Genomic DNA, 23,980 nt, shown 5'->3' on the forward strand with positions numbered 1-23,980 from the left:
AAATACATCCTATTTATAATTACTTATAATTATGAACAGTAAATTTCAATGTTTTTTAAAAGATATTCAAATCTCAAAAAATGCAAAAAAACATGATACTAATTGGTATGTGCTTTTCTGGTATAGTCTTCGTGTACCTTTTGTTACTAGAATTACATGGCAACACTGATTTTTACCTATAAAAGTATCTAGATATAGTGAAGGAATATTTGAATTTTGACTGTTAATTAAATAGCTTCAGTGACTAATTTCAAGATATCGAAAATCATGGAATTGATGATTCCGATAGTTGGTTTTACAGATTACGCGTCATAATTATCGAAGAGTGTAACTGCAAGTTTAGTATTCAAAGTACCATAGTGCTCGTGTGAAATCTATAAAATGAACGTAGTATCGTGTTGGATATTAATTAGTGTATTGGAATTAGTAACAGCAGAATGGAACACAAATGACTATATGAAACGAGAACATTGTTTGATCAGACCATATCAAGGTTTGTGAATTTTGAATAGTTTTGTTGAGATTACGGTTTGTAGTACAACGTGTCATGACGTGCATATTTTTGTATTTATAATGAGATGAATATGATTCAAATGTACATGTATACTATAATAATAGGAAGCTTGAGGTTACATTAGTAAAATAAACAATAACAAAGATAAAATGTAATTTTATTACATTGATAAAGCCTGATGTTAATATATGTAAATATTTTATGTATTTAGTGTCTGGAACGACAATACCTTATTGGGATTTTATGGGTAGTACGATGATTACGAATAACTATATAAGATTAACTCCAGACTCACAAAGTAAACAGGGTGCTATATGGAATTCTGTTGTAAGTTTCCAGCTTTTTGGTAATTTAACAAAGCAAAATCATAGAAAATTGTGCTTTAATTTTTTTCCACACATTTTTAAATTCATACAAGATTTTATTTAGTTAAAACTATCAGGATGGTGCGATTGAAGCCTAATAGAAATGCTTCCCTGACATTTGTTTATTTAGCCATGTTATGTAAGAAATTGGGAGCTCCAAGTTCATTTTAAAGTTCATGGAAAAGGAAAGGATTTATTTGGCGATGGTTTTGTGATTTGGTATGCAAGAGAAAGGATGAAAACTGGTCCTGTTTTTGGTAATCAAGATTATTTCCAAGGATTAGCTATAATTTTGGATACATATAGCAATCACAATGGTCCACACAATGTATGTACATGATATAACATTAGTTATATTATAAATTAAAAATGTCAAAATCATGATAACAATTTTGGTTTTTATAGCATCAACATCCTTATATTTCTGCTATGGTCAATAATGGTTCTTTGCATTATGATCACGATCGTGATGGAACACATACACAAATTGCAGGTTGTGAAGCAAACTTTCGAAATTTAGAACATGACACACATATTAATATGAGATATGAATGGGATACATTAACTGGTAAGTACATATTAGTATAAGATATTTTTGGGCATCACAAAAATGTTGTCATGTAACTGTGTATAGTGTCCCATTATACATGTATTAAGTAAAAGAGTATTTCAATACTGTATTTTACTAATAAATGAACCTTTTCATTCATTTGTACTCAACTAATATCCTCAATGTTAATAATATTCATCTTACTCTTCTTAAAATAGATGTTTATAGCTATGCTTTCTATGTATTCTATCATTTTATGTGGTATTCTACAAATTGACATTACAGTAAGGTCTTACCCTGAAGCCTTGTGGCTTACATCATGGAGTGCCTCCACTTCAGCAAGTGATATTTTCATCTTTTCATATATTATTTGTCATCTTTTCAGTTTACTTCATTTCACATATCATTGAAAATATTGCAAGTAAATAATTAGATGTAATAAATGTATTATACCTGCAATACCTATATTTAAACAAGCAACGAATTTGCATGAAGTTTTATAAACTAAACATATAAAAAAATATCTGCTTATGTACTATATGTATTTAGTTAAATTTATATAATTTTTATTCCTTATTTGTAATAAGCATGGAATAAAGCAGCTTAACATGCATAGAATAAATATAAAATATAGTATATACTCATATTGTGGTAAATGTTTCCCAACATGTTGTTTTATTATAGTTTCCACAGACTTTTCAAACAAAGCTGCATGGAAGGAGTGCTTTTCTGTGAATGATATAAAGCTGCCTACAGGATATTATTTTGGAATTTCGGCAACAACCGGAGACTTATCCGATAATCATGATATACTTTCTATTCGTTTATTTGAATTAGATTTACCAATTGATGTAAGTAGTATTCTTTAAGTACATTAAACAATTCTTAAATGTGTATGGTTATTTATGACAATACATCACATTTCAATTCCAGATAAAAGATCAAGAGGATAGATCCAATATTTTACCATCGGCTGCATATTTTGATGCACCTCGCGGTACGTAATAAATGTTGTATAAGATGTATTTGATGAAATATTCCTGTATTCATTTTAATCATACAATTCTCTCTTTACAGAACATGTGGATGATCCAAAACAATCTACAATAAGTAAAATAATGTTTTTCCTTTTAATGCTCGTAGTAGCGCTTGCATCAATTGCCTGTGTGGTAATAGGTATAATGTGGTATCAGAAGCATCTAGAAAACAGTAGGAAACGTTTTTATTAAATCACAGTGTGTTATATATAAGCTATTCTACTTTTGGATTTCTCGTTTCTATCGGATATTCTTTCTATAAAAAAAACAAGATGTAGTCATAACGTGTTCATAAGACTGTTTCTCTTAATATTAGAATAACAAACACAATATCCATACATATTATCTCTGATTTTGAGAATATCGTTCCAGAGGTATTTTGATGAAAAAACGACAGCAAAGGATCGTAATAATATATAAATGATTACAGCAGTCATAAGACGTGTTGAATTATGCTATCCGCTATTCTAGTTTCAATAATGTTTATCATGAACAATACAAAGTTCCTTTACCAAAGTTTTCATGTCATTGTCTCAGTTACTGCAATGCATTTTTTATAGAAATAAGTTTAATTATTCGTGTAAGAATTAAACATACCGATTTTATGCTTCAAATGAATTTTAATTTGGAAATGCAGTAATTACAATAATTTAATCACAGGAGACAAAAGTAAAAGAATAAATTCTTTGAAGTAATATCACAATTCACATCGTTACTGCGAAACATCGTACATCACTACAATATTATGAATAGCAAAACGAATTCTAGACAGAATTATTCCTTTCTACAAAAGCGTTCTCCTTCGCTTTAACCTATCTTTATATCTGTGGATTCGGTATGATTGAAATGACTTTATTGATGTAGATTTTATATTTGTACATAACAAAGCAACATTATCAATATGTGAGTGACTTCGTGTTGTACGACTCGATTTTATAGAAAAAATAAAGGGAACCAAAATTTCCAAATAAACAATTGTTAAGAAACGTAATGTTATTAATTGTGAAAATAATGTACTTCACTTGTTGCCAAATACGAAAAATAAATACGTACTAAACCGTGTAAAAAAACAATTATCTTAGAAGAAAACATAAAAAATTATAAATAAAAACAAATATGTATTTCGTATCAAAATATATCCCCTATAAGTTTATAAGCGACTCAAGCAAAACATTTAATATGACAATATTTTTGCTTCTTAAAATATATTTTATTATAAATAATCATATTTGTTTGAACAGAAAACATCAAGGCACATCTATATTTGTCTTTTGTTTCTGCTACAATCTTTTACTATTGTCCTGATATGATATATAATGTAACTGTCATTCCTTTTAGACAGTTCTAAAACTCTTTAACCATTTATGCTTTTAAAGTCTAGACACTTAACATCAATTTAACAACAATCTTTAACTCCTACACATCATACAAGTATATATCTTTACTACTTCTTCAAATACATATTATTAATATTCACATAGCATTTACACAAGTAAAGATATTTCAACAACTAAATTAATTTCGAAACATCGTCGAGTTTCATAAATCTATGTGAAGGTATTGAGTTCTAAGAAATGAAACAATAATATAGGTACACGTATCACATTTGTCATACTACATGTATCGTTTTTAGACGTTGATAGAATTCATTATGTAGATGCGGATGATATTTTCCATTAAAAATTTAGCATTACAAAAAGAGTTGCAATATTTTACTATTAAGTTAAAATAAAATCGGAAAGGTTCCACCTCTCGATTTTTCGAAAACGGAATAGAAAAATATTAAGCGCATTTATCTCTATTACTGGCAGTAATACTTATGAAAATATATCGATCTTAAAATATACGTGTATATACATATAAGTGTACTCTTTGACGTAAATACTTGATGAGTTTTTAATGAAATTCTAATGCCTGAGGTGTTGGTAACATCAAAATATGTTTTTTCTTTTATAGGTAATAGATAAAAGTAGTTAAAAAATATATTTTTAAAAATCTAATGTACTATTTAAACAATAATTTCAAATTTAATCATAGAAAAGCAAATAACTATAGAAATAGAGAGAGAGATAGAGAGAGAGAGAATACTCTTTTTATATAATTAACCAAACTTTCACAACTTTTTGAAGAAAAATGCTGAAACTTAATATTTACAACACTGTAAATTCTTTCCTTTTACATTCTTAGCTTTGTCTTTTTCCTGTATTTGTTTCCTTTCTTTATAAAGTCTTTCAATTAATATGTCTTAGCTGCTCTTAATAATACTTTGAAAGGAAGTTCAAGATACTATCGAAATTTATCTCGTTGTAAACAACTTTATCTTAACACTTCACAGAACATTTGATACTGTATATTTTATAGATCGCATAAAATGCAACTATTTAAACATTACGATAGGATTCAACAAAAAGTTCAGAACTGTTTTTATACCTAAACAAAGATCACTTAAAATTGAACTAACCGTTATATGATATTTATAACGTTTGTAAGATTTTAAATCAATAGAGTGACATGCGAGACAACCAATCTCTTCTAATTCAATATGAGGCTCAGATCCGCCGAGTAACGATTCATCTTCTAAACCATTGTTCAGGAATGTACCGGAAAACCAAATTTTATCGCCTGGATATATATTTAAACTAAAATTAGTGAAGGAGTGATCTGCGTTCAATAAAATTTCCGCATTGCTTCCCCACATACCACTCTTCATTTTAACTGAGATCTCAAATTCATACTTATTCCAGGCAGGAAAGTGACATTTGTTTCGTCGTCTTTGAATACTTGCAAAATGTTTGCATTTTTCATGTCTTAATTCGCCGTTTGAATCGCAACTGTTTATGTATGGTTCACCATACATGCAACTAACTGTGTCTCTAATACCATCAGGTAGTTTGTTAAATATTGCAGCAATATTATTTTTTATTGATTTTAACTTAATATCTGTTACGTAACCTTCCCATGAAACTAATATTCCTTCCAAATTAGCACATTCAACTTGCACCTGTGCCTTGGACGACAGCTCTTCCCATGCAGGCTGATGACAATGATTTTGATATTGTTCCCATGAAAGTGATGAAACACCTTCGTACGTATCTGGTTCTTGTTTGTACTCCATTATCATTGGCCATGATAAGAACATGCCAGCACTAATACCCATGACCAACTATAAAATTTATATAGCAAATAAAATTTCTGTATGTTGTTTTTTCTTTGATTGTTTGATGTTGATGTGCTTACCTGAACAACAGTAATTACCCAATTAAGTTTAGGTGTTCGAGTTTTTCTTAAATACCAAGAGGCAAGAAATGGCATTCCTCCCAGTAAAGCGGTTACAATTATTCTCATTGCCAAATCGCTTTCTGACAAATACTTAGCAGCAGCTACGATTGGTAATATGATAGAAACCAATCCAGCAAGTGGTAAGAAAAGAACCATACCAACTAATGCTAAGGCACCCCTAATTAAGCCGTACCATGTTGCACCTTGAGAACTAAAGATTGCTATCTGCCACCAACTTAAAGTAACACAATGGGGTATTAACGTTTGATATGTTCCTCGCCAATTATCCCGAGCAGCCATTTTTGCGAAAACTGCTGGAATTAGGAGGTAAAAAACTGCACGAAAATTCAAACAAAATTCAATACCGTTACCAACAACGTACGAAGCAAATGTTGGGACTCTTATATCTAGAAATCTCCAGCCCTGAGCAACTACGATATCTGTTTCGTATGGATACTTTGCCAAGACGTGAACACCGAAACTGAAGAGAGCCAAAAAATCCGGAAATTTAGATGAATCTTTCCATATAAAATTTAACAATGTTATCAATGTTAACGCAACCGCTATGATAGTGAATTCTGACTGAGGTGTCCATTGATGAGCTATGACAGGATAGATCATTAAATTTAAGAGTAAAGCAAGAAAAAAATGACCATAAGGCTTGAGATTCTTACAGCAGAATTGGTACTCTGCTTCATCGGGGTTTAAATTTCCGCCCGAATAACTGAGAAACAACCTGGACCAAATACGAAAATTATTGAATTCGCGTTTTCGCTGTAACATTTGAAAAGTAGCGACAACCATAACAATGAAAGATAAATAGTATACAGCCATTGGTATAAAGAGTATGAGACTTTCTGTACCAAATAATGAGTACAGTAAGAGAAGTAATAGTATGTGTATATTCGATGTGAAAAAAATTTTCTTAATTGACATTCCCCTTTGACCTAACGTTTCAATTAACCAAACATATAAACGTTTCAAAGATGCAAAGGGATGGATGAGAGGCCTTTGTAGTAATGGTATAGTATCTAATGCCATTTGAGATGGATCTACCATACACAGTGCATGTGACACTATTGGGAGCATACCACGAGCATAGCTAGCAGCAGCAGAGACTAGAGCTGCCTCTGTAATTTTCTCTCCTTGATGATCAATCCAATCTAGAAAATATAATCCCATAAATAAATAAATTATTAATAGAGATCAAATATTATAGATACTAGATATTTCCTTACCATGAACATCATTTTCTTTATCTTCATCTTTTTTAGGTGTACATTCATCAGGAAGCCCATTTTTAGGGGAATTATCAGTTGAAATGTCATTTATATCTTTTTGTAAGTTATTATGTATTATATTGTTCGAGCAAGAATAATTATCACTAGATGAATTTGATGCTATATCTTTCATATGCTTTTGTAACTGCTCTGTTGTAATAAAATCCTCACCATTTGACAAACTGTATAATATCAAATACATTATACATATACACATAAATATATTTATTAAATTCTATAATTGAATTCTTTATACCTAGTAAACATTTCTCTTGCTGCTCTTCTGGCTAATTTTTCATCTTGGGTCATATCAAGACAACTTTTGACATCATAATAGTTATGTTGTGTGATACCACGGCCAGTGGCTAAACATTTTCTAAGAATATCTGTTGCTTCCAAATTTCCTTGCTCTGAAGCTTTCGTAAGCCAATATACACCCAATTTCGCATTTTCTTCTTTGTCAACATCTAAATCTAAATCCATAATTTATATTGCAATACATTATGAAATAATGTACACATTAATGTATTCAATGAAATACAAATGAGAATGTGCATTGCTACCACATCTTTCTTCCAATAGTTGCTTTGCTAAAACTACTTGAGATTCTGGACAACCATCTTCAGCCAGCTGAGACCGTAATCTTCTAAGAGATCCTCTTGGTCCATCTAAAATTATGCAATTGAACTATAATTCTGCTCCTCAATTAATAAAACAAAAATGCTTTTGTTATTTATAGCGAAGAGGAATCAATTGGGTGTTACTCATTTGTTCTTACGTACTTTAATCATTTGACATTATTGCACATTGAAATCATATTATTAATCATTGTTTATTCTGATTTAACAACTGTCAAATTTTGTTTTCATAAAAGAGTAAAAACATTTAATTGACATTTTTGCAAAAAATTAGAAAAATTATTCGTCATTCATCATCGTTACGAAAATATCATAATTTCATTCAAATCAGCCCATAGCGCCATTGAATTGCAAAAAAATAGAAACCATAAATCTCAGCGACAGATAGAAAGTGAAATTGTTGCGTTACCATGCAATGTCCATTGTTTTCTACCAGATCTTCCAGATAATGGTACAATGCCAGCCATAGCTCCAAAAATTGAGAGGATCACTATTAAAATATTTTTGCTTTGCGTACTAGTTGTGCAACGCAAATCAATTATCCAATATCAAAAACTACTTTCCCAATATACATTCAAGATTTCTTGACAAAGCGACTGTTAAAAAATTAGCATTGAGGCATGATTCCATATTGCGCACGCGCGATTATTAAGGTTAGGTTGCTGAACAAACGTCAAGAGCAAATGAAAATTTTGAATTCGTCAAGAGTAAAGGATAATTCAAATATATGTATAACAGAAATAAGAATAACTTTGATTTAATGAAGTTTTTTATACTCTATTTACTAGCTATGGTTAATGGGTCAGAACAATTAATTGCCTCTATACATTACCAAGCTCCCATAGCTGGTTATTATATTGCATTTTAATATATCTTATGTATGTATGTATTTATATTTTATTATCGAAATATCATTAAGTATTTATATTATCTAATAACGTAATAGGTTCTTTAAAAGTTTTTTATAATTTATTTTTAAGTAATTAAAAATCTGCATATTGCTTTCCTAATCTAATAAAATACCGTACTTTTTCTTTCCATTTCCAAATTTCCAAATTTTGGATTTTGACGCTATTTTCCCGGAATTTTTAAATCTTACTGTTACGAAGCTTGCTTGAAATTTTCAGTTACATAGAAATTTTGTATAGGAGCATAATGTATGTAAATGAAATGCATGAATTTTCGCAAGTTCTTTTTATTTTATGGAAAATTTTGAATGAAAGTACATATCGCAGTTCTGTGACTGGGTTATTAAACAAAATGTTAATAAAATGTTTCATCAATTAATATTGCTTGTAGTACCGTTGTACTTAAGATGACTAGCATGAAAACTAGCTAAAACTTTGAATATAAATATTAAATATATATATATACATTACTTTCCCATAAATAAATATTAAGTTTACATATGTACTAATTAGTGCCATACTAATAGTGAGATTTCTTTGTATGATAGAAGATATGTTGTTACTATCGTAATTTTGTGCAATTTATCAAATCTACGCAATTTTAAACCAATATATGTAATACATGTTACCCATAGCAAGTTACGAAGCAACAGATAATACGGAGCCAGTTTCAATGATTTTGCGATTCTCATCGTAGTCACGATTGTAAATCGTTATTAATTCAGCAAAACCACGTTTTTGCTGGCTCCTCGTGTAGTCAGAAATCTGCCCGAATTCCCGCTCTGAAAAATTAATATAATTATATAATTAATATATATATCAATATCAATAAGAATCAAAGTAAACATTCGATATTTACAAATTACTTGGTCCAGTATAAGGTGGTGGATTTGGTCGAATGTATGGATTGCAACGTTCGTTGGAGATCCTGGAAATATATATCCATTTTAAGATAGGATTTGGGGCTAACAGAGACTAAAATATAGAATTTGAGGCTAACATATAAGAGCATCCTTAAAATATGAATTTCCAGCTAAATAGACTTTTCATTTTATATTCCAAAAGCAATATTTCAAAGAATTTTGACTAATATCGTATAACTATATAATAATGTTTATTTAATATAACATTTTCTTTTACTCGTCGTGCGTTTATACGCAATATTAGTTAAAAAATTCTTTTAGACATTGCTTTTGAAACATACAATGAAAAATCTATCTCGCATGCCATTATATTTCTTATCTTAAATTATAAACGAGTACCTAGGGCTTGGTATCAAGGAATCATTAGGGCTGGATGGTTGAACAGAGAGCGATTTTAAGGTACCCCTTTCGATGGCAGCGTACTGGACCATTTGTATGTTGTTGTTGCTAACTCCTTCTCCCGTCGAAGTTTCCCTTTTTTCGCTGCAAAGCAAACAAGAGGAATGTTTCACTTATCCATTAAATGAGTTTTTAATTTACTCTTATACTGCGTTATGTGATCAAGGAAACGCGCGTTTAATATAGTTATTTGAAATTGTTAGCGTGGATCATAAAAGTATACTTTGTACAAATTACTACAACTTTAATTAATAGTTGCGTCGAGTATTTGAAATCGTTAGAACAGATCAAAAAGTATCTTTTATTGAAGGTAATACGATTTTAATGAACAGTTGTTAAGAACAAGTTGTTAGTATGTATTATTAAAGTATGTTAAGGATAATACTATTTTAGAAAATAGTTGACAAGCGCTACTAAGAAATTCTACGATAAGACTGATAAGTTCATCAGTATGAATTCATTAGTATGAATCAACCTTCTGAAATTGAGGTAGGGATACCTGGTTCTTTGTCTTTTGCCAAGAAAGATGTTAAACAATTCGTGAAAATATTGTTCTGACTCAGGATCGTGCCTATAAAAAAATTTATTGTTCTGTTTACTGGAAGATTCTAACAAATTTTACTTTATTTGTTATCGTACATTTCGTCACGTTTATAATAAATATAATAACAAAATAAATTTATGCTACGACCCAATACCTAATATCGATATGAAGGGGTGTATTATATTGAGAGAAGAGAAGGAACGCTTTTCAGCGATCTATGAAAATCGTGTAGACATCGAACCAATTGATTTATCGTTCGTTTTCAGTAAACTCCACAGATTATCGGAGCATTTTTTTGTGAGTCATATCTGTACGATGACGTGCATGTTCTATTACTGCTTTCACATAACCCGCATTATCTGTAGTTTGATGGCAATTACCATGATTACGCGCGTGGATCACTAGCTGCGATCTGTGACACCCTTGAATACTAACATGCAGTTTAGATGTTTTACAATTCCAGGCACGATATTTTTTACGACAATATCCCGACATAACGAAAGATATATCAGAAGTGGAACGAAGAATGGTTATCCTCAACAAAGCCACGTTCGTTATCAATCAAAGAGACTGTTGCATGTAACAAGGAGGCAGTTTCACTTTTTATTAATTTAAGTAAACCAACGAAAACCAACTGAGAGCTTTTCTCTTTCAATAAGTGCAATTTAACGATTAGATCTATCTCTTTATTACTGAGATCTCTTCAACTAAGGATGATTTTCATAAATAAAGGGATTTTAAATTACTTCAAATCACTTTGTACGAGACTTACGTCAGTTAACGTATCAACACAGTTAAAGTATCAACTTGTGTACATCTCTGCAGTATAATAATTGCGAACGGTTGGCAATTTTAACAATAATCGTGTGCTAAGAATACATTGTTTCATCATTCGCCGAGTCTGATTGATCATTTGCCTTATCATCGCGTGGCCATTAGGAACTTCGAAACTATGATATACAATTGGACATAAAGTGCGTGAAATGTATTTTACCAAACCTAAATTCAGCCGAGTAAAGGTCATAGGTAGAGAGCAATTGCAGCAAGAAGCGCGAATAATCGGTGACGCGATCGCCAGGGTCATCCGCTTATAAATAGATCCCGTTAGTTTGTGTCTTTATGGCGTTAGATTTTCGCCTATTAGCACGTTCAGTTTCAAACGGAAGTGTTGTCAACGTACCGCTAAACGAGGCGATGCGCAACTAATTAACAACAATCTAGTCGACGACTTCCTGGTCGATGAAAGCTGATTTAACGAGTAATTCCGTTGCGTCACGGATAGATGGTAGATGTCGCGTAAAGAACGATCTTCTTCTCTCTTTCCTTTTTTTGTGCTATCACTTACCCGCGCAACACATCCCTTTATCTCAGAACACGCGATACTCGTAATTGGAGCAAAATGGTTCCATCGTGACTTGCCCATGAAAATAGAATCAGTGCGATATATTCAGAGTTCTTCGTTATGTCGAAGGAATTCTTCGTAAGGGACAGTTTTTACATGTCGAAGAAAAACGAACCGGAAAGTGGAACGCCATTGCAGAAAGGTAAGTTTCTATCACTGGAAAATTATTTGAAAATGATTTGTTCGATCTTAACGCTACATGGTCAGGTATTGACAGGGCGAAATCGGAGAAAACGTGTGCCGACAACAATGCGTCAACAGAAAACTTACTTTCCCTGAAGTCTCTAAAGTACGTAGTTGAAACGATTAAACGTTATTTTTCATCTTCATTTCAAATAGAATTTGTCCAAGTCTGCTATGTATATAGTTTGCTCGCTTTTATTGCATTAGCGACGCACATCACGTACCAAGTACGCGTGTTCTTCTTGCCCCGAATGATTCCGTGGCTTGACATACAATGATTAACCGTGGCTGAGAGCTCGTTGGAGCAACGATACGCGCCATTGGTATACTTCAACGATAAGTGAACTGTGTACATAATAATCGATGTACGCCACGAAGCACGGGTCGCGATATACTGAACCTTTTTCTATTTATACTCGTCGCTGCTACAACGTGCACGCTCCAGCGAAAAATCGCTTGTTTCTTTCTGTTTAAAAACATCTCGTTAACTCTGGCTCGCGCGAATTCTCCTTATTTATCGAACCAGTTGCGCAAATATTCGCGTACACCTCCATTGAAAATTTCTCTTTCACTTTTTATCCTTTGACCTTTGGATCTAAAGCAAAATGTAACTAATGATGGAATAATTGACATAGTTATTCAAATATGTTTGATCGGTTGATCTCCGGGCATAAGAAACGATACTTACGGAATATACGAATGTACACGCGTGGTTCGTGCTTATCAGGAACGCGATTCGCCGTGGCCGTATTTTCGATCGTACCGTCCAGCACGTTACTACTTGACCAGATATCGTAGCTGTTTATGAATGAAACCAGTCGTAGTAGCAGCCCCCTCTAACTGCTCTTGGCGCCCCTACCACTTATGCTCGTTGCTCGCACAACTATACGTTGGAACTTATTCCTCGAGCACGTGCTTCGTATAGAATTACAAATATTTCAGCCGACATTCCTTCGATATACAGCCCGCGTTTCCATCGATCTCGTCAAAAACGAAAGAGCATGAATATCGAGCATTTGACTATCCAGATTTTAAATGTAGAGTTCACGGGGAAAACCGGTGATCCTAACCACCTCTTCCCCGTATCTTCATATCTGAATGATTTATTCATTCTTAAATAAGAAATTTATTTTCATATTCGTCTAAAGAATATTTTTTAGTTTTTGTACTTGTTACGGTCCAAATTTTCTTATCATCTTCAACAATGAGAAGATCTTACATTTTTTCTCTGTCGAGGCACAGCACCGTGCTCAATAAAGCGGCCAATACAAGCAGCAGGATCGCCGGGACGAAGATCGTGGTTGCAATTTCTTCGAAGTAACTTCTCGTGGGAATATTAGCTTTGGTTGACCTGGCCCAACGCCACTCCGTGTGCTCGGAAATACCAGACGCTGGTAAATCCAACACGTTCATGCTCGGTCCTCGTCTCGCGCTTTCGTGCTGCAAACTCTGTTGTTCCTGCTCGACCTGAGATATACGTTCGTCATCTCATGAATTTCTGACGCCTCACGTAGGTTGTTCAATTACAATAAACGAAGCTTACCAGTCTGAACGAGCACCAATCCAGCGCAAATTCCGCCTCTCTAAAAAGCCGCTCGACGCTGGTCCTTTTAAAATCTCGAGGGCAAAACGGTAATTTCCATAGAGGTTTCACTTCTTCCTGGAGTTCGTTCAGCTCTTGCGAGAATGGCATTGAACTTCCTAGCCTTATGACGACTCTGACACGAGAAGAAAAGAGTACACGTTTTATTGCATGTTGAAATAGAATTTCCTACGAGCGTCAGACGTCTCTGTCTGGATGCTTCTAGTTGGACATAGCGTCCACAAGCGAAGATTTGTTACTTTCGTTGTGTCTATCGGTCTTAAACTTACAATCGACTGTACTTTCTGTTAATTTCTTAATTTTACTACCGCAATGATTTTACATCGAGTACGCGATTAATGTTTAATTCTCAAAGGACGAGATAACTTGCTACTTACACAAATTCATTTATTTCAGGAAAAATAATTAGAAGATACTATACATTCAGAGGGAAGTTTAGTGTTTTAATTAACATCGTCAGCTTTCTGTACTTTTCAGTTTATAGACTCGATCAGTGTGGCATTTGAGCAGCTCATAACATATGTACATTGTCAGATTGGCTCCAAATCTTATCGATATAATCGTGTCTCGTTACAGTGCTAATGAAATGCCAAAATGTTTTATACAACACATACGACACATACGCAGAACTTATGTACAATAAATGTCCAAATATCAGTGAATATAAATGTTCGTGAATCAGTTTATTCGATTACTTTGACACATTAGTCAGAACGACATGTCATCGGAACACACATCCACTGTAATCGTAATGCACTGTGACTATATGACGTCAAGAATGATTTTAAGTCTTTTTACATTTCCCCGGTTAACCACCTGCGAGGTTTGTGTACGTGTTCCACGACACGTCGTGCACTTAGCGTTTCAAATTGCGTCACGACTTTCCTGGCTATGCATAGCTTCCCGTTATCCGTTATCTCGGTCAAAAGTCGGGGATAGTCCCGCCTGCTAACAGCAGTAATTTCCATACATCGCAATCGGCCGATGATCCCCAAGACACCGCAATACGCTTTTAATTAAGATCGAATTTCCTGTTTACTATTTAAATTAAAAGACTATTTTCCATGAATTATCGTTCGGCCGTCTCGCGATCGATGAAAGCTAACGATACAAACTCAAGGAAATAAAGATTTTCCTTTGCCAACTATTTTATCGAATCATCGTTTACAACTTCCTTACGTCGCATATTATAGGAAGGATTTTCTCGAAAATGTTCTATTTTCCCTTGCACGGCACGTAACCGTGCACGAACTTACATCGTGCTATCTAATATAAACGAGCGTTCGAGAAGAATCCGGTCGACTGAAACGAGTCCAGATAGACCGTTGCACGATCTTTTTCGAAGAAGTTACAGTAACTCAAAAATCAACAATGTTTCGAAATATTTAATATAGGTATTAATATAAATTTACTTCGATAGTTGGTAGTAGCAGCGGAAAAATATTATTATATAAATTCCGTGGAGTAGCGTGAACTTGTGTGTTTCTCTTCTGTGGTGTTCGCATGCTACAATCTGATAAAAACTACTCGCACTAGATTCTTCAACCTCGACGCGCGACGCGTGACAAGATGCGCTGGTATTTTACAAAACACGATAGAACGATACAGAGTGATTCTTTGACCGCATCCATTTACATAATTCTCTTATAGGAAGGATGTCAATGACGAACTTTCACCGCGGTGCATTGCTGCATTATGCGGCGGGAGACATGGCGCGGTTGACGTCTAAGCTAAGGTTGAGACTCGAGAGTACGATGGAGGAGAGCAGTAAGCAGGCCGGAAGCCATTCAGTTAGCTCGAGCGAGCGCGCTAACGATGTCGCGGCGCACTTACGTTACCAACCTACTTAAACGGGTATACAGCTGATACAACATTAAACTCGCGCGATTAATCTACGCCGTTTCGTAGCCTCCACCAACCACGTTCGTTTATCCGTATGTTCTTTCATAAATGTGTATACGTGTGTATGTACTGTTATTGAATAAGCGAGTGATCGAGTGATTGGCAGCGCGGGAAGGACACGTTTTGTAAGTGACTGGCTGCTTCAGGGAATCGACGAAATGCAACGTTGAATCTATGATGCGATCCCAATTAATCGACTCGATTCATTTTCCACTTGCACGAGCTTCGAATGCGATTTGAAGATTCGTAAGTGTTTCCTGATATATTATGAGAATCTTGATGCGTCACGTGTACGAGCTGTTGAAAGAAAATTATTTATAAGGTGTGATTCTGAACATTAAAACAATGAAGAGAGTTTATGTAGAGAAATCTCGTTCCAGGCTTATCTTTCAATATAAAATACGCTGGAAATACGCTGATAGCTATATAGAAATACAGATCAGCCGACCAGCTGACAAACATTTCTTTCCATTTCACTCAGATGTTTCTCAGTATGAGGTAAATGAACGAAATCAAACGAAGAACACGCGGAGAAGGTATGTCACATCGTACTTTTTGTTCCTCACATGAGAGCTAATTTAAAATTATTAAATATCTTATTTACTAGCAGAATAGTTTTTATTATTTACCGTCAGAATTGTCTTTCTCTTAGAAATATTCACGCGGAAAGTATTGATGTCAAAAGTTACTAGCGTATTTTTAGCGTAAAATTAAGTTGATGTTTATATTACACCTTACAAATATCATCCATTTCCTTTAACACGTTGTAGGAAGTTGTTCCTTGGATAATTGCACGTAGCCTCGCGATTATGACCAAAAATCTCTTTGTTTGCGTGAGATAAAAATACGGAAATGATACCGCAATGAACGAGAAGCGATAGAGGCTTAGCGGTTACTCGAGTAATTGATTAGAAATAAATAAATGATTATTTTACGACGAAACGAGTAGCGGTTGTTATTTATTTGCGACAACGTGCAAGATAATTAGGATCTAACGAGAAGATGAGAAGAATAAAGTGAGGATGACAGTGACATGTAAACTTCTTGGAAATCATCACCGGTTGTCATCGCGATAAGGCGCTTCCTCGTAATTCACGTTTTAATTCAAACGAACGAGCTCGTTTAGTTTTCCACGTATAGTAACTCGCACCAATATTCGAACACCATGCGTGTGAGACATTACTGTTGTATATATAGATTCAGATTTTGAAACTTGTTACAGAAATCAGAAATGGACAAACATTTCTATATTCGACAAAGATACAGTTTATCACAAGGCTATAAACGCTTCCTAAACATCATAAACAATTTTTTCCAGTGTAAAGTTGTGCAAAAGAACCAGTATACAAAGGGGCAGCGATAAAAAGGGAAATATTCATCAAATCCTTGAAATATCTTTTTATAATATCAAAAAAACAGAAATATATTATGTAAATTGACTGAAAGGACATTGCAAATGAAACGTTGTGTTAACACGACGTCGGATTTTAATGGCATAATAAAATTTAGGATCAACGAATTATGGCCATTAATGCATTATTTTCCTATAATTCTCTTACAAATAAAATTTTTTTCTACACTGAATCTTGTACGAACACATGTCTCTCTAATAATTTGAATGAATTATCATGCCTTTTTATAAGATCTGCAAGTGTCCTAATACTTATATATGGAAGTGTATGTATTTACGACAAAAGATCATGAAACGAATTGCACTGGCCAAACAAAATCACTTGCAATTTGAAGTCGTTACGCAATAGCCTACTGAAAATGCGAATATCTGATGGGACTGTCTTTCAAATGCTACCATAGATGAGTATCTCTAATGACGCGTGCATTTTTCATAGCGACAGACTATAGAAGATTTTCCTTGGATCGAGCATAATGTTTGCCGTCACGATAACAACATTGAACGATATGCAGTGGCAAAGGAAGTGGCAATTACCCATTTGAAAAAAAATCGGAGGATGTGTGGGACGCGCGTCACAATGTTGTTTTCCGTTGATCGGGCGATTATACGTCAGCGATATCGAAGCGAGCACGCTGAATCCCATTGACTTGTTCGACAATCATCATGATGGCGACGGTAACGCAATCGCGTAATCGTTTCGTGACGAAATCTTGCAATTCGGCTTGATGCAGACGAACGAGTTTCAACAGTCCACTGGATTATATAGGGAAATACATGCATTTCGTATTAATATTAGTGGAAATAAAAGTCGCGGTTCGGTATTCAAAGGCCACAGAAAACATTACAAGTCTATTTTTATTAATTTTTATTAATTTCCTGATTTTGATGTCACTTGGTGGCTAACATACACAAAGACAATTTTTATTGCCTTCAAAGATACGTGTCTTTAAAATAAATGACGAATCTATGAAAGTTTGTAAATAATCTTTTTTTAAATTTCTGATATCGTAGAAAAATATATACGGTAGCTAGAAAAAATATTGGCACATTGTTAAGTAATTAGATCAAAGTATATTGAATTTGCTATCATTTAAAGGCACTTTGATATCACTGCAATGAGATAAATATAAAAAATAAATTAAGAACGCTTTATTGAGAAACAAGAGTATATGCCAATATATTTTACTGTAAAATATATAAAATATTCAAAGTATAGTGCTTCTTATAATATAATACTTAACAGGTAAAATAAATTTTCCACCAAGGATCATTTTAGTTATATTCTCAAAGATATGAATCTCCATAGAAATCCGCCATTTACCACATATATAATAACTAATGCTGCATGCTCGCTGCGGAAACGCGTGAGGAAAAATCGTTCGTCCGCATCTGGCTTTAGTTTCTCCTTCGTCGAAAATTGTTCGCTTTTCAAAGAAAACTCACCCTTCACCTTCGCTCGGTTTCAGAGGCAAACGAGCGCCGAGTTCGACGGCGGATGCTAGAAAAGTGACGTACAAGTCCATCGCGTTTTTCCATAACCTCTTTCTGTAAATAAAAAGAAAGGAAAGGGAAAGCTTGATCAGGCGCTTGATAGAACGTATTGGAAATAGTATAGTACCGAGGCCTCGTCTTTCCTTGAGTTTTATCGACAAACCTAAATATATCGAGGAGCTCTTCGGTTCTATTGCGGTCGAACATGTCCTCCACGTTTAAATTATCGATCTTTAAATGGACCTCGTACTTGGTCAGGTTTTCCTTTTCAAGGACGTTCATATCCAGAACCTTATATCTGGTTTCGTAGGTGTGTTTGTTCAGACCTACGATCTCCAGCTGAAAATCATCCGTAATACTTTTACTGCCACCGGTATATAGAATTTCTTCGACTAAATATTTATCTAGGATAAGCTAGAAGGGTTAAGATAAAAGAACGAGTTCATGCGACAGCGATTGAACAACGAAGCTTAAAAACGTATTTCACATTCAATAGTCTTACTTCGTGCGATGTACCTGATATAACACAAATCAATTTTTATCTGAATAAATTCTTACTCAAATTGAAATCAATTTATTCAGACAACGATTAGTAATAAAATTAGGCGCAACTTTCGATGAAAGAAAAGTATATTAAACTTGAAGGTAACATGATTGAATAACAGCGAAAGTTTGAAACACGTGTCTGACATTTCTCCGCGATGAATCACCTGGAAATATTTGCGATCCTTGGGTGCGACACCGTACAAGAAGCCGTGATGATCCCTTTTGCTGTACGTGTAATGAATCCAGGAAGGAAGATCAGGCGCATTTAGCAACGAGGGCTGATACGAAAACTGGTCGGTTCGTGCTGAAACGAGGAACGAATCGCACGATTTGTTAGTCATTCGGAAATATCTGTGGGTTAAAGTGCCTACTCGGCTTTCATAGCCTCTGAATAATTCGATTCCGAGTAATCGCGCGTACGATGTGCTCATCCTCGATCGGGCAAATCGCACTTTCCGAGAAGGGACGCGGGAAACACTTCGATTCTTATGAATAGTATGACTAAATGGTGAATCATAAAAATGGATCACAAACAAAATTTACTAAATTTGGCAATTTAGTAAAATGATGACACATTAGGATGTTCTCAGGCTACCAATATTTATCAATATTTCAAAGTTCTTTAAAAGGATCAATATGTATTGTCAATACAATATTCTTAACATTATAATAAAATATTCACAATATTATTCATTGTCTGAAGGCATCTTTAATTTATAGATTCGGGTTTCCCAATAAATTTAATCATCAAACTTATTAATGTGGTTCTGAGAATGTAGTTTTAAGATTCTTTTAGTTCCAAAGTTTGATTATTTTCGCAACGTTTTAGAGCTAAATATTTTAATGGATTATTACCAGAAACTTTCCGAATTCACTGTGAATCTCGTTATGTATCTTACGCAATATATACATATTGTATATCCATTTGCATTAGATATACAATAGTCCATTCTTTTCAGCAAATTATGGCCTACTATCTTTCACTCTTTGTACTACTTTTATATCGCTCTTTGAAAAGCTCTATTATTTCTGATGGCCTGGGATGGCTTTCATCAGATACATTCTTTATTTATCATGACACACTACCACTATCTTTTTGAGCTGATGGAATAAAGTTTCATTTGTGATTTTAATAAAGAATTAAATAAATCGACATGTTTTTCTCTTATTATATATTAAAATTGTCTGTTTATGCTTATAATTTGCTAACAGTTCACTATGGTTAAGCTTCAACATTTTGAAGTTCTTCTTTCTTACTCGTATCTTATAAAGATTTAATAATTTTCACTGATAAGCCAAGAGGTCTTGAGTCACTAAATTTCGACTCTATCTTGGTGTGCTCCGTACAGATCGCGATTCTCCGATGACGTCGCGCTAAAAAGTACCGATACACACGTGACAACGTCAGCTGTGAGGTCACAACACGATATTCGGCGTTTCTGAGGCCGTGATTCGATTGCTATTCGAAAGAAGACACGAATGGCGCGCGTTAACTTTCAGCTGATGAACCAAGTTAACGGGTGTACGACTGAAAACTGCTTTCTGTTCGCTTGGCCCTCTTCGAGCCGGTTATTTCTGTATGCTCGTCGTTTCACGGTTCCTGCGCGTAACCGTAACAGCGCGATATAAACGCTATGCAAACTCTCATCGGTGTCATTGTTCGCGATCGAGTAACCTTCTTACCGTCGCCGCTCCAGTCGAAAGTCTCCGGTCTGATCGGAATGACGAACACCTCTGTCATTAAGATGCTCTCGGCGTTCGCGAAGGCCGTCATCAACGACAACGCTACTACGAACGATAGCATGACCATGGCCGTACCTGAAAAGTGACAATAAACGACACCCGCTTATTAACCCATTAAGAACCACGCAATTAAATAATGCGTGAAAGTTACGTGTTAATGAAATTGTTTTGTGAAAGAATTACGCAAGATGCGCCAGAATAATAGACGTGTTACAGAAGTCCATTTTAAACCAGAGGTATAAGAGCAAGTTCTTTCATAAGAAAAAAAATATATAGAGTTCATCATAGTGTCATAAAATACTTGAATTTCTTCAAACTTCATAGAATTTTAGGATCTAATGGAAGAATGTAATGAAATAAATATCGAGCCAATTCTTGGAATTGTTTTTCATAATCACGATATAAATTCGATAGAATTCGCTAATGTTAAACGACTAAGAGGAAATTACAAATGAAATATTGCGTTAACGTAAAGCTGACCCTCAGTGAGATAATATTAACGCGAAACCGATTTCGGTTGACTTTCCATTCACCTAGATCACATTGTTTTAGATAAAAATTTGACAAGCTCGTAACAATAAATAGAGCAAATATATATTTTTTCGCGACTCATCTCATATTGTTAAAAAATTTCTATAAGCGTCCAAATACTTTTGTAGGTCGCTGTATGTAATTACGTACATTCAAATTTTCCAAATCCTGACTTACGCTACTATGATTCTCAGCCCTCTTATACTCTATACGACGATCATCGGTGTGTGACACCACGTGAACGGAAAATCTTTTATCGATCAGCAGAGTCAGATACCGCGTTGACCGTGTTAACAACCAATGGACAGTCAAATCAAATATCGATACTCGATTCTCTGAATTCCACGACCCCTTCCACCCCTCAATCTTTCTCATAATTACGCGCAATTGTGGTCGTCGATAGTGTCATCGATCCTCTCTGTGTTCCTCTCTCTTCCCAACATCCAATGAATTTTCAAAGGTAGAACGTGAAAAGCAGAGATTTCGGTTTCTCGAGAATATCGTGCCCGTTATCGACAACTGGTCGATTCGGGAGACGCGGACGTTCGCGATGAAAATAGACGTGATAATTTCGTGGTCTGGCCGTGGACAACAAACGAATCGCAAGAATCTTACAAGAGGGGAGCACGCTGACGGCGCGGCAGATCGGCTTACGGGACGTAAACTGGCTGCCGCCTCGCGGTGTTGATACTCTAGCGGAGCGGGCGTCACGCACTGTCGACGAGCAGGTTAACGCGATGCAAGTGCAGCGTCAGGTCGAAAACCGAATCGTACGCTGCGACACACTGCTTTTGTTCTAAGTCTGTGTTCGTATGATAATTGCTGGGAACACCACACGCCGAGCGGTAATTAACTGAACGTCTGCTCTTTCTCCGTTCTCCTGACTTCGTTTCTTCTTCGTAGTTAAACGCACACGCTTCGTTGATACGACGAACGCGCCTCGATTCGTCTTCTGACGTTGGTTCTCTGTTCTATGCATGCATTCGAACGGCATTCGAGATCCCTAAAAAGAGAAGAAAATTGAGAAGAAAAGAAAAAAAAAATAAAAGGTGTAAGCGTAAACGGAGCATAAGAGCGCGTGCGTTTCGCCCTTCTCATGCGCAGCTGGAACATCGTTTCTGACAATCGTTCTCAGGAGCGTACAAGTCGTATGCGCATCGCTTTGCGTTTCATTCTCACAAACTCTTCTCCTGGTTTTTCGATTTATTTTCTTACTGCGAGATTCTTGAGATATACCACGCTTTCCAAAGCTTTATATTCGTTGCATGATAATGTTAAGAAGCTTGAATAAATGTAATGGGACTTCCCAGCTGCGCGATATCATAGAATTACGGGTTTCCAGCGACGTTCACAGCTTGCAGCATCGAGTCGCGCGCACGCGTACCCTTATCTGAACTTCCGTCCCGTTGATTATCGCGACGCTTTTAGCAATTCTCGATAACTCAACACGCGTACCACAGAGCAAAGGATTGCCAGAAAACGAAGCGAAACAATTACAAATTTATCGATCGCGCGGAACTCGCGCCCATTGGTTTCGACTAATTATATATCGTTTAAAGTTCTTCAAAGTTTCGGTCACGGATTAATTCGTTAATCGCTTGATTGTAATCAATCGTTTATTCTGCCGTGCGAAACGAAAATCACGGTTCTCCTCATTAAAGAATCAATAGACCACTCGAGGGAAAAATATTATATGCGAGAATGACGGAATTTCTTCCGGTTAAATCGTGAGGAAATATTCGAATAAACCGGTTGCTCGATACGCGTGTAATCTAGATCAGGCGGATTCACGAGATCGGAGATCCGGAATCACGGCGAGATTCGACCAGTTTCTCGAAAGTTTCTAAAGGGAAGAGTCATTTCTTATAAGCGTAGACGTTATATGGTGTAGAGTTAAGCCTAGTCCAGAGTGACAGATTGTTAGTATTAGGACACCTACTGGTTACATTCGTTGGAAAAACCTAATAAATTCTACTTCTAACATTTTAATTCGATCTATATCAAGTATCAATGTCTTGATACTCATGGCTAAGCCTAATATGTATGTACGTTGCCTGCTGACGATCGAACGATATCGCCAGGCACAATGTATATGCACTTTTTTGTCGATTTTTCAACGCATGTGGATTGATACTACACGTGTTTATGGATAACTGTCTCTCTGCATTAGACTTAACATAGAGTAGTGCAGCGTGTTGACGAACGGGAAGACCGAGAGTGAATCGCGGAAGTACAGACGAAGAAATAGTAACGTGGTTGCGTCGCTTAGACGTCGGGGCCTGGCGTCTCCACTCGCGCAGCGTTTACGTTTGTGACTTACGTTACGGCACTGCCTATTGACGTCTGCAGTAGGCGTGGTTTCGCTCTGGCCGATAGAGGGATATATTTACCGCACACACAACTTTTCCCTCTGGTGCGCGAACGAGCCTCGCGTTATTCGATTAATAATGTGTATTTGCAGTGCGAGGTTTGATGCGACCGGTGCACGGCGCGAAACCGTGGCCACTCCTCGGCACAGGGGTTGATTCCTCCGGACACGCGGACCTTTCCTGGCCGGGGGTGACTTCTCTTCGAACCTGACTACTCGATCAGAGTGCTCGTGTCAACGGGAAACCCAAAATCGACGTGCTCGACGGTCTCGCGACACTCTCTCGAAGCAGTGCAGTGTGTTCGACTCGTGTGTCGATCCCTTTTTGACAGTCATTTGCATCGATCTTACATCTATTTTACG

At 35.4% G+C, this 23,980-nt stretch overlaps 3 protein-coding genes across 10 annotated transcripts; 1 reads left to right on the plus strand and 2 right to left on the minus strand.

Moving 5' to 3' along the window:
• The first annotated feature begins 241 nt into the window (after window positions 1–241).
• Window positions 242–3,452, plus strand: LOC100642941 (vesicular integral-membrane protein VIP36). Its single transcript, XM_003401025.4, has 7 exons — window positions 242–493; window positions 726–841; window positions 1,010–1,207; window positions 1,285–1,447; window positions 2,114–2,280; window positions 2,363–2,426; window positions 2,507–3,452. Exons 1-7 carry the CDS (start codon window positions 382–384, stop codon window positions 2,656–2,658), a joined length of 972 nt encoding a protein of 323 aa, XP_003401073.2. The 5' UTR covers window positions 242–381; the 3' UTR covers window positions 2,659–3,452.
• LOC100642820 (wolframin) lies at window positions 2,455–8,283 on the minus strand. Its single transcript, XM_003401024.4, has 6 exons — window positions 8,073–8,283; window positions 7,589–7,693; window positions 7,282–7,498; window positions 6,984–7,207; window positions 5,704–6,908; window positions 2,455–5,629 (listed from the first exon to the last, which is right to left on the minus strand). The coding sequence occupies exons 1-6, from the start codon at window positions 8,128–8,130 to the stop codon at window positions 4,844–4,846; spliced, it is 2,595 nt and encodes an 864-aa protein (XP_003401072.1). The 5' UTR covers window positions 8,131–8,283; the 3' UTR covers window positions 2,455–4,843.
• Window positions 8,284–8,842: 559 nt separating this feature from the next.
• On the minus strand, window positions 8,843–23,705 carry LOC100643178 (epsilon-sarcoglycan). 8 transcript variants are annotated; one of them, XM_048412475.1, is made up of 11 exons: window positions 23,570–23,705; window positions 21,904–22,252; window positions 20,659–20,793; window positions 19,140–19,279; window positions 18,557–18,768; window positions 18,382–18,483; window positions 13,566–13,740; window positions 13,242–13,489; window positions 9,834–9,977; window positions 9,431–9,499; window positions 8,843–9,353 (listed from the first exon to the last, which is right to left on the minus strand). In XM_048412475.1, exons 3-11 carry the CDS (start codon window positions 20,783–20,785, stop codon window positions 9,329–9,331), a joined length of 1,242 nt encoding a protein of 413 aa, XP_048268432.1. In that variant the 5' UTR covers window positions 20,786–20,793; window positions 21,904–22,252; window positions 23,570–23,705; the 3' UTR covers window positions 8,843–9,328. The 8 variants fall into 8 exon arrangements, with proteins under 8 accessions (XP_048268432.1, XP_048268430.1, XP_048268431.1 ...); XM_048412473.1 differs by having other exon boundaries at window positions 21,865–22,252; XM_048412474.1 differs by having other exon boundaries at window positions 21,865–22,252; window positions 23,488–23,572.
• Window positions 23,706–23,980: the final 275 nt, after the last annotated feature.

Source organism: Bombus terrestris, chromosome 15, assembly GCF_910591885.1.
Source record: "Bombus terrestris chromosome 15, iyBomTerr1.2, whole genome shotgun sequence".
NCBI lineage: Eukaryota > Metazoa > Arthropoda > Insecta > Hymenoptera > Apidae > Bombus > Bombus terrestris.